Source organism: Myxine glutinosa, chromosome 4 (assembly GCF_964187855.1).
Source record: "Myxine glutinosa chromosome 4, kmMyxGlut1.1, whole genome shotgun sequence".
Classification (NCBI taxonomy): domain Eukaryota; kingdom Metazoa; phylum Chordata; class Myxini; order Myxiniformes; family Myxinidae; genus Myxine; species Myxine glutinosa.
This window is the reverse complement of record NC_136264.1, coordinates 81,588,472-81,602,295: the sequence shown is the minus strand read 5'-3', so window position 1 is coordinate 81,602,295 and position 13,824 is coordinate 81,588,472. Positions and strand designations below refer to the sequence as shown.

The 13,824-nt window shown below is 42.5% G+C and overlaps 1 protein-coding gene across 1 annotated transcript in view; it reads right to left on the bottom strand.

Annotated features, from left to right (window-relative positions):
* Positions 1-13,824, bottom strand: part of LOC137424913 (A disintegrin and metalloproteinase with thrombospondin motifs 9) — a 218,665-nt gene that overhangs the window by 65,028 nt on the left and 139,813 nt on the right. Inside the window, exons 15-16 of the mRNA XM_078776082.1 lie at positions 8,852-8,985; positions 8,635-8,720 (exon numbers count right to left, since the gene is read on the bottom strand). Coding sequence (XP_078632208.1) covers positions 8,635-8,720; positions 8,852-8,985 — 220 coding nt within the window. The remainder of the gene's footprint in view (positions 1-8,634; positions 8,721-8,851; positions 8,986-13,824) is intronic.

Genomic DNA, 13,824 nt, shown 5'->3' with positions numbered 1-13,824 from the left:
GCTTCGCACAGCTGAGTACGTCGCGGCAAGGCCGCCCCCCGTCCACAGTTCCCCCCGCTCGACCACCCACCACCACACCGGACCCCCCCCCCACGACCCTCCAGGGGTCGCTTCGGCGGGGTCATCAGGACCCCCCTTAAATTGACCCTGCCGGTGCAAGTCGATTCTGGAGGGGCGTGTGTAGCGGTTACCGCTGGGTATACACAATCGCCTTGCACCTACCGAGGACGCGGCCAGGTAGCGATCACCATGCCCGGACTCGCCGTTCCCAGGCTCGCCCGAGCCGCCCGGGCACGCCCGGTCTCGCCTTTCCAGGGCTCGCCCAGGACGCCCGGGCATGTCCAGACTCGCCTTTCCAGGACTCGCCCAGGACGCCCGGGCACGCCCAGCCTCGCCTTTCCAGGGCTCGCCTAGGACGCCCGGGCATGCCCGCTCTCGCCTTTCCCAGGCAAACGCTCCGGCATGATGTGTATATATATTGCTACCCGATAAACGGGCTTTCCAGAGTGTGCCGGGTTCTGTACGAATAAACATGCTTTGAACTCAACCAAATGGCCTCGTTCTCTCGCCGTCCACGACTCCTAAACTGGTGACCTCGACTACCCCCGAATGGATTCGGGGGCTGCACGACTCCTAAACTGGCGACCCCTAAAGTATAACATTAAAAATAGAGGTGGATCACAGAAATATGTGGTGGTAAAGCAAAAGAGGCCTTATGGGTTATTTATCATTCTTACTTGTGTGTAACTCCCAACCCCAACATGTCCTCCTCCCTCGTCCTCCCAATGCCCCTACACCACCACCCGTACCACTCCTCATCCATTCCCTCAAAGTACACACCTAACAAATATATGGCTCTGAAAAAAGAAGTTGGAATGAAAAATGTTTCTAAAAGTTAAAATTTTAAACTTAGGGTTATAGTCCATGGGCCAGACCAGATATCGGTACCACCCGAGGTGGCAAAAGTTCCATGGTGCCAATTTATTTGTTACACCCATATAAGTAAAATAATATGTGATAGCAATTCCAAATGGGTAGCTTTTTCATTTTTCTTGCAGGAAAGCTGTTTTTGCATTAATCGCGATACCGCAACTCCGCGCTGTTGTTACTAGTATCATCTTCCAAATCATTTTTTTAGCTGAATAGACAATGTAACATGCTTAAATATCTTAGCAAATGGATGTTTGTAATAAAGACATGTATGTTATACTATATAATACATATTCTTGTATTTATTCATGTGTGGAAACTAACTTTTTCTTCAGTTTTAGTGTCTTAGTTAAGAACAAAATATATGTTGGATGCTGGCAGTGTCCAGTTTTCTTCCGTATTCCGTATACTTGGCCACTGGTGGATACTTCCTGGTAGGTGAGGCAAGAACAAGAGGCTCTGCAATAATTATGTCTATTTAGTTAAGCAGAAAATATATGACAGATATGTAAAGTGCTGATTTCCCCTCATCAGTGGTGATATACATTTGCAGCCTGGTTAGAATAAGTCCAGTCATGAATGCTTGATTTGCTTTCAGATATCAGTCCACTGGTTTCACCAGTCTAATTAAGTGTAATTAAATATAATTAAGGACTGGCAGACTACTAATTTGTGCAACATAGTAATGTGGATTGATAATTCTATGTTGCAGGTGAAAACTGACTGAACATGGTCTCTGACGGAGCAAGCAGCCTGCCACTAAAGCGGCCACGAGTGGAGTGCATCATCCACTGTTCCAATGACAATACAGACAAGCTGGTTTCACTACAAGACATTGACTCATGGAGAACATTGCTGAGGGCAGCCCAGATCAGAAAACATGCAGCAATTTTGAAACTAGCTACGAACCTTCCTGATGGACAGATTCCAACAATCCAGTACCACAGAAAATGTCGCAGTCTCTTCACCATGAAAAGACATCTTGATGGCATCCTCAAATGTGCCAGTGCCAGTGAACCTGCTCAAGACACAGGATCACAGAGAGCAGCTAGACAATGTGCAAGCACATCAAGGACTTATGAGGCAGAGTGCATTTTCTGCCAGAAAGACACCAAGTATGCTAAAGGACAGAAGACGAGAGAAATCCTCATACAATGTCGAGAACTGCGAGCTGACGCCACAATCAGGAATGTAGCCATGGAGAAAATGGACAGCAGAATCCTTGCCATAGTCAGCAGAGACCTGGTAGCTGCAGAAGGTCACTATCATAGGTCGTGCTATCGGTTCTATACCAAAAGAGAGGTTCGCAGTGGACAGGATGCAAGCCAAGATGATGATGCTGAAGCTCAGTATGGCGCTGCTGTGGATCAGGCCTACAATGAGCTGTTCCTGTTCATCAGAAGGGAGCTTTTTGGCAATCCTCAAGTGATGACAATGACTGATCTCTCTTCTAGACTGGTGGCTTCAATGAACTCTCTTGGTATTGCCCATGTAAGGGAATCAACCAAGAAACACATACGACGGAAACTGGAAAGCGAGTTTGCAGACTCCCTGCACATCTTCTCTGAGGGAAAAGGGAAACTCCTCCTGTTTCCAGACAACCTGTCCATATACGAACTTGCCAAACAATACCAATCGCTACAAGCAGAGCTGCATACTCAGAAAGGCCTCCATGCTGAAGATGTGGTCTCCAAAGCAGCCCTGAAAATGAGAGCCGACATCAAGAACCAAGATGCCCCTCAAGCCTGGCCACCGGAAGTCAAACCAGAAGCAGAGGACACTACCATTCCAGAGTCGGTCATGGTCTTCCTGTGCTATCTACTTACAGGTTCCAATGACCCTGATCATGCATCTCAAAGAGTCCAGCGGCTTCTGTGTTCACTCGGCTATGACATGGTATATGCTGTAACACGTGGACTGATAAAGCCCCCGAAGCACATCGTTCTGCCATTCGCTATCAAGTCACTGACCGGGAATGTAGAGTTGATACACATCCTCAACCGACTCGGCCATAGTGTGTCCTATTCTCAGATGGAAGAGATCGACACTGCTCTGTGTCTCCAAAAGCTCTCGCTATCAGGGAGTGATGTTGCCCTCCCAGGTAACATCCATCCTGGCATATTCACAACCTTAGCCTGGGATAATATCGACCGTCTGGAAGAGACCACCAGTGGAGAAGGAACATCTCACAGAGTGAATGGGATTGCCGTACAAGCAAAGCCAATCACCCCAGTGTCCACCAGAACCATGCTGACTGTAGGAAAAACAAAGCAGAGAAGTATTGATGCACCACCACCAATGCTACCAGCATACAACGCTGGACAACGAGTGGGACCACCACAGAGCAAAAGTGCAGATGCTGACACTGCAGCTGAGACTCAGCTCGCCAAAGAGAAGAATCTTGTCTGGGTCATGGCACGCATGTCGCAACAAGAAGAGCAATCAATCAGCAGCTGGACAGGCTTCAACATCCGGACTCGAGATGACGTGACAGTCATTCCAGACAATGTAGGCTACCTGCCTACCATTAATGCTCCAGCGACACAAATGTCGACTGTCAATGAAGTGCTAAACCAGTCACTGAACATCATGCACTCCTTGGACCTGACAAAGATTGTCTGTGTCTTTGACCAGGCACTGTATGCAAAGGCTGTGGAGATTATATGGAAACACCCTGACAAGTTCCAAAACACCATCATCACCAGGCTCGGAGTATTCCACACCATCTGCACACTGATGGGAATAATAGGGAAGCGATTTCAAGATGCTGGATTGCGAGATCTCTGCATCGAGTCTGGTGTGATCGCAGAAGGTTCCATTAATGGTGTTCCTGCAAATTGCCAAAATGCACATGCCTGACCAATGGACTGTCATGCACAGACATGTGCAAGCTACAAACCTGCAGTAACCAGAAACAACAGGAAGATGAAGAATCCTTCGAACTCGGAGACTCCGATGAAGACGAGCAGTTCGATGACTGACTATGATATCGCTAGTTTGGTACATTGACATACTCAGTATTATTCTGAAGAGCACAGGACGTGCTTTCCCTGGAAACACCCTCAGAATACATGTAGACATGTAGACATTTTGATAATGTGTTGTGTCATTTCATCTTTATGTGAAGCACTACCTGACCATACCGGGTACATAGCCTACAGTCTGTTAGTTCTGTTAGTATGTGATTTCCAACCATTTTGTATAACATTTGAGTACTAGTACTGTTTATAGCTATTGTGGCATACATGTACTTGAGATGGGCTCAGCAGATGAGCTCAGTACAGCCTCTGGACTTTCTTTCCCTTGATTCAGAAAACCGTTTGATTAATATGTGTTGTGACCTTTTCATGTTGTGACATGTTTATGTGACAATTTCCATAACAATCACGTACGTGTATTATAGTAGCTGTTGTATTCCAAAATTACACTATGTGAAGATTGTATGTTTAAAATAAGACATAAAGCGATAATTTTGGGATCTACGTTGTCTCAGTACTTTCTGATTAATATGCCCAATTAGTCCATGGGCCCGTACCCAAAATTTCACACATGGACTAAATCAATCCGAACCGTCGAACGCCTTTTCACAGGGTGCGGGTATAAAATAGCTGATAACTACCACTAAGCTACCAGTCCAGAATTGCTATCACATCAGCATGTATCCCACATACATGCACCTTTCCAAAAATCATTACTAGAACTTGCCACCTCGGGTGGTACCAATTAGTGAAATTTCGGGTCCGGGCCCATGGACTATTACTTCTAAAGGGATTTCGCGTGCATTTTAACCTGGTAGAAACACGCTACATCAGAGTGCACAGAGAATATGTCATAAATTAGATTACAACTTGAAACTCTCTGGCTCAGCCAAAGAATTCATCCCATAATCCACAGTTCTCTGGACACCTGTAGTTCATGGGCCTTGTGCTTGGGCTGATCTCTGGTATGTCTACAATCATTGAGCCTCGTATTCGTCATGCAGTGTTCCCATCACTAAACAGTGAAAGAGCAGCAGGGTTGCGATAAGGAAGTTCAACTGCATATTTTGGGCTCGGGCTGAATTGTAATCATTTATACCAAAAGTATAGTGCCATGAGTGCCATGAGTGCCATGAGTGACAGTGCTAATGCCATGAGTGACAGAGATGAATGGAAGAAACGTGTCATGGAATGCCGAGCAAGCTCGACGCAGTAAGTAAGTAAGTATACCAAAAGTTGCACTAACTCTTCTGAAAATCTGCCTCTGTGATTTTCAGTCCCATATCACAATGGCGATTCATGTGCATTGTGACTCTCAATGCATTCTTTCTCAGAAAATTTGGAAACACTGTATATTATTATACAGATTGGGGCTGGCAGGATGGCCTAAAAGAAGGCACACTCACTTCTGAGCTGTACCCACCCTGGGTTTGATTCTCGGCCCGGCTATCTCACTATTTCGTATGCTTACATCAATGTGTGCGCCATCTCTCGGATGGACGTTAAACCGTGCGTCCTGTCCACCAACCATAGTTAATGGATGTTAAAGATCCCATGGTGTACTACACAAAGAGTAGGAGCGATGATGTATTACCCAATGATGATTGCTTGTTAGTATGTAAGGTGAATTGCAACCCTAAGGAAGTTGGTGCAGATTGACCTCTTACAGGCAATGTGAAGATGTGAAACCGATGTGTTAATAAACAAAAGTACAGTACTACAAACTTATGTACATCATTAAAAAATCATCTACCATATAAAACACAATGTCAGTTTGCGTGTTTGTACAGATGTCTGACCCTTTCATAAGGGTAGGTTTTAAAGCCAATCTTTTAACACGAATGTGTGTTCACTACTGTCTATTTTTGAAGATAAAACAAACTCGAAAAACATTTTCCATAAAAGAGGAATTATGCCTCTTCTATTGGAATTGTAGAGCCTGGTGTTGGCTTAGCGGTTAGGGTGCCGGCTTGGGATCCTCGGATCCTGGGTTGGAATCCTGGTTGATCGCTGAATTAACACCAGGTGGGTTGACTCAGCCTGTCATCCTTCCGTGGTCGGCAAATTGAGTACCAGTTCACTGGTAATTCCGTGTTTGTTGCAAGAGGCGACTAACAAGGCTGGTGGCAGGAAGGACAAACAACAACAAAACAGCAACATGCATTTTAAGGCCATTTTCCCTGCTAGAGCGGAGGTTAGCCTTGCGGTCCCCATGAGAATGTTCTCCATTTTGCCCCATTTTCTGCATCTCTCCTTGTTAACCCCCTGGCCCGCATTTCTTCTTCCACCATCTTCAGCCAGGTCTTTCTCAGTCTTCCCCATCCTCTACTTCCTTCTACATTCATTTCCATCACTCTTCTCAACCAGTCACTTTCATCCTTCCTCAACACATGACCAAACCATCTCAACCTGTTTCTCTTCACAGCATCAATCACAGGCTCTATTCCCATCATCTTTCGCAATTCATCATTTGTCTTCCTCTCTCTCAACGATACTCCACACATCCACCGAACCATTCGCATTTCCACCCTTTCCAGCCTTCGTTGCTGCTCTACGTTCATTACCCATGTCTCGCTCCCATAAATCATAACACTTCTCACACATGCAGCATGCACCTTTCCCTTCAGCTTCCTCGACACTCCCCTCCTCATCAGCACGCCACTCAGTTCCCAAAACTTCTTCCATGGACATCTCACTCTAGCAACAAGAAGGACATCCGGCCATGAAACATTGCTTCAAAAAGGGGACCACAGTGCCGGAAAAAGGCCTCCAAAGGTGGTTCTATTGGAATTGTAGACGGTGGCTTGTAACCAAGCCTCAAGGGCGGTGTACAGAAGCGTTATTTTTTAATAACAAAAAACAAAAAGGCACAGGGAGGTCAAATTCGCTGCACGTGATGTGCAACGTGCGCAGAGTAACACAAATGTTCATTTACATCGGTAGGATGTCTCATAAATAAAGAAGATATAAGTACACCTGACACTAGGCCGAGGCCTCAGTCTTTGGCATGCTCCACGAAGCTGCACCGTCGAATAAACTGTTCCATCCTGTCATTTTCATGAACTTTTTACTCGTATTCCTTATAACACAAGACGATAATAAATACGAGTAACTACCAATTTTGTCCTTGGGGACACAAATACAGCTCATCCCACTCCCCATCTTCCCCAGTTTCCCTTCACCTCATGAAAATTAATGTATGGTATGAAATAGAACAGGATAAACACAAAGTATAGTGCATATATGACAAATGCACACCATGAACATGGTATAAAATGAAGAGGCCAGCAAGTACACGTTGCAAGTAAAGTGAAGTCCAACATGTAAGTGGTGTGTTGGCCTTGATCCCCACTGTACCATTTTGATTAACGCTGCCTGATGTCCTTTGTTTCTCTCAATTCTTACATTTTACACAAAGTTACTAAATAATATGATAAACCTGTGCTAACAATCAGGTATTCTTCCCCAGTAGAATACAAACACACATACCTTGGACCGAATAATAAAATGTATCAGAAGAGTAAAATGTATCCGAATAATAAAATCTATTGCAAGAATAAAATGTATCCGAATAATAAAATGTATCAGAAGAATAAAATGTATCCGAAGAATAAAATGTATCCAAATAATAAAGTGTATCAGAAGAATAAAATGTATCTGAATAATAAAATGTATCCGAAGAATAAAATGTATCCGAATAATAAAGTGTATCCGAATAATAAAATGAATCCGAATAATAAAATGAATCCGAAGAATAAAATGTATCCGGATAATAAAATATATTCAAATAATAAAATGTATCTGAATAATAAAATGTATCCGAAAAATAAAATGTATCCGAATAATAAAATGTATTCAAATAATAAAATGTTTCGAAATAATAATGTGTATCCAAAGAATAAAACGTATCCGAATAATAAAATGTATCCGAAGAATAAAATGTTTCTGAATAATAAAATGTATCCGAATAATAAAATGTATCCGAAGAATAAAATGTATCCAAAGAATAAAATGTTTCGAAATAATAATGTGTATCCAAAGAATAAAACGTATCCGAATAATAAAATGTATCCGAAGAATAAAATGTTTCTGAATAATATAATGTATCGCAAGAATAAAATGTATCCCAATAATAAAATGTATCTGAATAATAAAATGTATCCGAAGAATAAAACGTATCCAAATAATAAAATGTATCCAGTCATAAATAACAGCTTACTGTTTCTGCTTTTTTAAATGATCCACGAGACAAAAAATAATTTTATTTCATGCAAGGCTTTTGCCTGGGCTAGGTACTGTGACACCACTTTTTTAAATGGTACTTTTAACAAATGCTTCATTAAATTAATGCTCTTTTAACATTGATGCTCTTTCCATTAATGGGCAAATTGAAATTGACATCATGCTGATGCCGTTTTGGGTTATATTGTATCACCCAAATCAGCATCAATATGTTGTCATATAGAAACAGAACCAAAAATAGGAAAACCCTGCACCAAAAGTAAATTTTACAATCCTGACATTTAATCAAATAATGATCAACAATCCCTGTAGGATAGTGATCAAGCCAATATTTTGTGAAAGAGAGAGGAAGTGGGTATGAGAGAGAGGGAAAGAGGGAGATGAAGAGAGAAAAAGACACGAAGAGGAAGAGGAGGGAAGGAGAGAGGAAGAAAGAGAGAGATTTCAATGATTAATTCACTTCTCTGCAGTCACTATTCCTCACCCAAGTAGTTGTCATCATCTGGACCACCAGAGAAACTCTGCTGTCGAACATCGATGTTTGTTGCTGTGACTGAATACGTGGAATATCTTTATCAGGTTCTCAATCAGGAGGCAGCAGATGTGGCCTGCAATCCTGCCTGTAAACCAGAGAACTGCAGGTTTGAATGTAATTCCACTGACCTCCTTCCAGCTACGTCAACAACAATAACAACATAAACATACAGTTGTGCCTACCATAGATAACAGTGTTGAATGTGCCAGACACGGTGCGGCACAATGTGTTATCTCCACCGCAGACTCCACACTTGTCTCTTCGCACTTTGGAGCCAAGCACATGGTCGCAGCCAGCCTGCTGCCTCACAAGCACATGGAAAGGAGAAAATGAATAAATTAATAAAGAGCCACACAAACATTTATTTCGAGTCTGCTCAGGTATTGCATTTTTCCAAATCTACTTGTACACTCACTCCGTATGGGAGCAGCAGGACGGGTCATGTTATTGTCCTATTTGAGTTATATAGATTACAGGAAATATAGGCTCGGGCATCAAGAACGTCAGGTATGTGTGCAGTTACCAAGTTTCTTGTAGAGCGCTCAACAAGTGGCTTAGGCATTCGAGCAAGCACTCCATTTGAAACCGTTAATAAGGAACGGCTGGCTTGGCAAGCGCTAGCAAGCTGCATAGTAAATGAACCACCCCGGGCTTCATCCCTTTCAATTTAGCGTTAAACAGCAGTAGCGACTGTTTCAAAAGGTAATCATATGTGTTTGTGGTTAATAATATTTTTAAGGTGCCACACGAAATGCCACGATAAGGTATTTATAAACGTTAACCTGGTGTTTGTCCAAGGAGGAAAAACTCTTGGGGAGACGGGATATTAGTAGTATTTCTTTTGTTTTGTAATAACATTAATATTATGCTGTTATCATAAGTATTGTTATTACCGTCGCCAGAGGAGAGGGTATTGCATTTGAGTCCGTTTGTTTGTTACTTGCCGGAATAGATTCCGGCAAGTATGTTGGTTGGTTGGCTTGTTACTTGCCGGAATAGATTCTGGCAAATATGTTGGTTGGTTGGTTGGTTTATTACTTGCCGGAATAGATTCCGGCAAGTATGTTGGTTGGATGGTTTGTCACTTGCCGGCAGGGCTGGCGCCAGACTATTTTGCGCCCTAGGCTAGGCCAGCTACTTGCATCCCCCCCCCCCCCCCCACCACCCAAATTTTTTTTTTGGCCAACTTCGATTTATTAATTCTCCCGTTTTCCTGACGATGATCAATCCATACGCCCAACGACTAAATGGCGGCAGCGTTTCGAACATGCCAGATTTGACGTATGGGAGAAGGCGCATGGGAGGAGGCTAAATCTGTTTCAACCAGGATGTGACGTATGCCACGAAGCGTACATGCTCAAAATTAATCACTTACACTATTATAAACAATGAACTATTATATTTTCCTTTTATTATGTTTTTCCTTAAAACAATAATTTGTATAAAACTGTGACCCTTTAAGGTTCAGTAATGCGCCCCTCTCATGTCTGCGCCCTAGGCAGCTGCCGAGTTGGCCTAATGGTAGCGCCGGCCCTGCTTGCCGGAATAGATTCTGGCAAGTATGTTGGTTGGTTGGTTTGTTACTTGCCGGAATAGATTCCGGCAAGTATGTTGGTTGGTTGGTTTGTCTGTTCGTCTGTCTGTCTGTTTGTGCGCAGTACTACATCGACATCATTGCACATAGCATCGCCATACCTTACGCACATATTTGCCTTGCCCTGGAATAGACTGTGCCCAATTTTTAACTCTCTAGGCCCAAGGTCAAGCTCAAGGTCACCCAATCATTTGCACCTCCCAATTGAACCCCCCCCCCCCAAATTAAAGCCCCGCCCTTTGGGTGGGTACCGTTGCTATTAATATATAATGGCGATACAACAATTTTTACTGCTTTGCTTTGAAGAACGGGAATGAAGGGAGAGGAGCATGTTAATATGTCTGGTTGAAGGCTTGGGGTGGTGAGGGGGCTTGAAGCCAGATTTTAATCTTACAGCCGCCATGTTGGTGCTCACCGTCACTGCGATGCAAAGCGAAAGACGCCTCAGAGCTGTCACATTCACAATCACTATGTCGTATGTACTCCCGATATGTGTTTCCTTCATTGTAAAAACTACCAAGTCAACAGTTAAAAGGATTTTGAGCCGATAGGTGTTACGGCCTTGGCAAGATCGATGGAGACAGCGATCTGTTAGCTTATACACCGCCCAAATAGTTATGTGGAATTCTCTCATGTAGAGATTAAACCCACGTCGTTTGAACTTTGGCAGAGGTCATTATTTACTTTTAATGATCCAAAATGGCCGATAAAAAAGTACATTCCGGCAAGTTCTCGGTCTCTGACCAATTTCTAGTCTGTCTGTCTGCTTGTGTGCAGTACCATGTCTACATTGTTGCATATAGCATCGCCATACTTTACACACATATTTGTCTTGCCCTGGAATTGACTCTGCCCAATTTTTAACTCTCTAGGCCCAAGGTCAAGCTCAAGGTCACCCAAAACGTGAAAATCATGACCGCAGCGTAAAGCCGGGACGAGGCAGAGTGATACACCGGAAGGATTCGACGGTTTAAATGAAGCCGCAATGAGGCGGATTTCATTGGGACCTTCATCCTGATTTCGTTACCTCCACCACCAAAGGTGGATGGAGGTTATGTTTTCACCCCTGTCTGTTTGTCCGTTTGTTACTTGCCGGAATAGATTTTGGGTGGTGAGGGGGCTTGAAGCCAGATTTTAATCTTACAGCCGCCATGTTGGTGCTCGCCCTTACTGCGATGTGAAGCGAAAGACACCTCAGAGCTGTCACATTCACAATCGCTATGTCGTATGCACTCCCGATACGTGTTTCCTTCATTGTAAAAACTACCAAGTCAACAGTTAAAAGGATTTTGAGCCGATAGGTGTTACGACCTTGGCAAGATCAATGGAGACAGCGATCTGTTAGCTTATACACCGCCCAAATAGCTATGTGGAATTCTCTCATGTAGAGATTAAACTCACGTCGTTTGAACTTTGGCGGAGGTCATTATTTACTTTTAATGATGTTTATATACGAATCAAAAAGAAGATAATTGGTTTTGGGTCGTCCTTTCTGCATATCTCGTGGGATTGTGAGTTGGAGAGACGACCGTGATGGCGGGGAGTGGGTTGGCTTTCTCTCAAGCAGGGATTCAACCCATGTCCTTATGTATTTTTATTTTGATCCAAAATGGCCGATTAAAAAAAAAAGTACAATCCAGCACGTCCTCGGTCTCTGACCGTTTTCTAGTTTGTCTGTTTGTCCACACAGAATAAATACAATTTTCTCTGCAACCGTTGGTCTGATTGACAGGAAAGTTTCACCATAGGTGCAACTCCACATGTGGAATTTTAAATTATAATTATGACGTCATAGGTCATGTGGTATGGGTGCTCTCTTGGAAAAACCGAAAAATTTTGCACCTCTATATCTCCGAAAGCGCTGAATATAAAAAATTGAGACATGGCTCATTGTAAAGAACTCTCCATGGGGAATAAAATATGTTAATGTTGATGTCATATGTGCCTCCATTATGACGTCATAATTCGACAAGTACAAAACTTCATCCGATCAAGATTAAATTTCTTGAGCATCATCTCGGAATAAATTGGTGGAGTAAAAAAATAATGATGTCATCGGTAACGTGGTTCGGCCGCCATCTTGTAAAAACCGGAAAAATTTGCACCTCTATATCTCTGAAAGCACTGCATAGAAAAAATGAGACATGGCTCATTGTAAAGAGCTCTCCATGTGGAATAACATATGTTAATGATGATGTAATAGGTGCCTCCATTATGACGTCATAAATCGACAAGTACAAAACGTCATCCGATCAAGATGAAATTTCTTGAGCATCATCTGGGGATATATATGTGAGGAAAAAAAATAACGATGACGTCATTGGTCACGTGGTTCGGCCACCATATTTGTTTCAACACAAAAGCCTTAAAAACCACTGAAAACACGTCCTGGCGAGGGTCTGCAATCTCTGATTGCTCTTTCTTGTTACTTTTGTTATTGGAAGCGGCCTTGGAAAAACGCCACGAAACACTACCTTATTAACACGGATTTTGTGCAAGGTGGAAAACCCCCTTGGGGATGGGGGCAAATTAAGTTGCTTCAACCTCCATTGTGTGACCCTTAGTCCTCCTGTCAATATTGGTTGACATTAGTCAAGTAACTACCAAATGTACATACAATATTGTCACCAATATCAATCAATTCCAATTTTTCAATCAAAAATTGTCAATGTCAGACAGACAGACACCAAATTGTGTATTTTAGTATGACTGCATAAGTTAATCGGCATCTTAATCATCTATCCATTGACAGAGCTGATAAAGCTTGCAAGGCATCAGGGTGTCCAAAGCAAGTCATGGACATTTAAAAGCTGATCATTTACCGTGTACAGGTGGTACCACTACTCCAATGTATGTTGCTGCCAAAATAGCCCTCAACCATGATCGGAATTTGGAAGTTAGACATGATACTGGAACGCAATAGCCTACTGTTTTTTTCTCAAATATACAAATGAGTACTACAATTAGTTTTAATTGTTCAGTTGGTTTTAATTGTTCAGGCATATAATTTTGTGTTCCACATAACGTATGCTGTCGTTTTGGCAATCTTCTGCGCCAAATGCAATGCACATGTTCAATTATAATGCAAGAAGGGTTTGATTCACTGGATACTCCTGTGGATATGCAGCCTCATCCCTGATACTTTGCCATCATCCTCAAAGCAACTACATAGAGTAACTACATAAACAATGATTTTTTTGCCTCTTGGCAGCTCCATAAAAACTAAGATTTTTTGTTATTAAATTGCCTGTGGATGTCAAATTTCTGTTTTATTATAACTTTAATCTTGAAAGGTACTGCGTTGTCTCTAATAATTGTTAGCAGATGAGACAGCAGGCTTAAGATACTATCTGAAACTGTATGGTGAAATCCTCTGCATGATTATTTGTAAATTCATTTACAAATCCCAGAATACACTATGGAACATAAAATAATTAAGATTATATTTAATATGTTATTAGTAATAAGATTGGTTGAATAATTAACCAATTAATCCAACGGTCATGCGTTACAGAGGACAGAGTTGACCATACTTTAAAAACAAA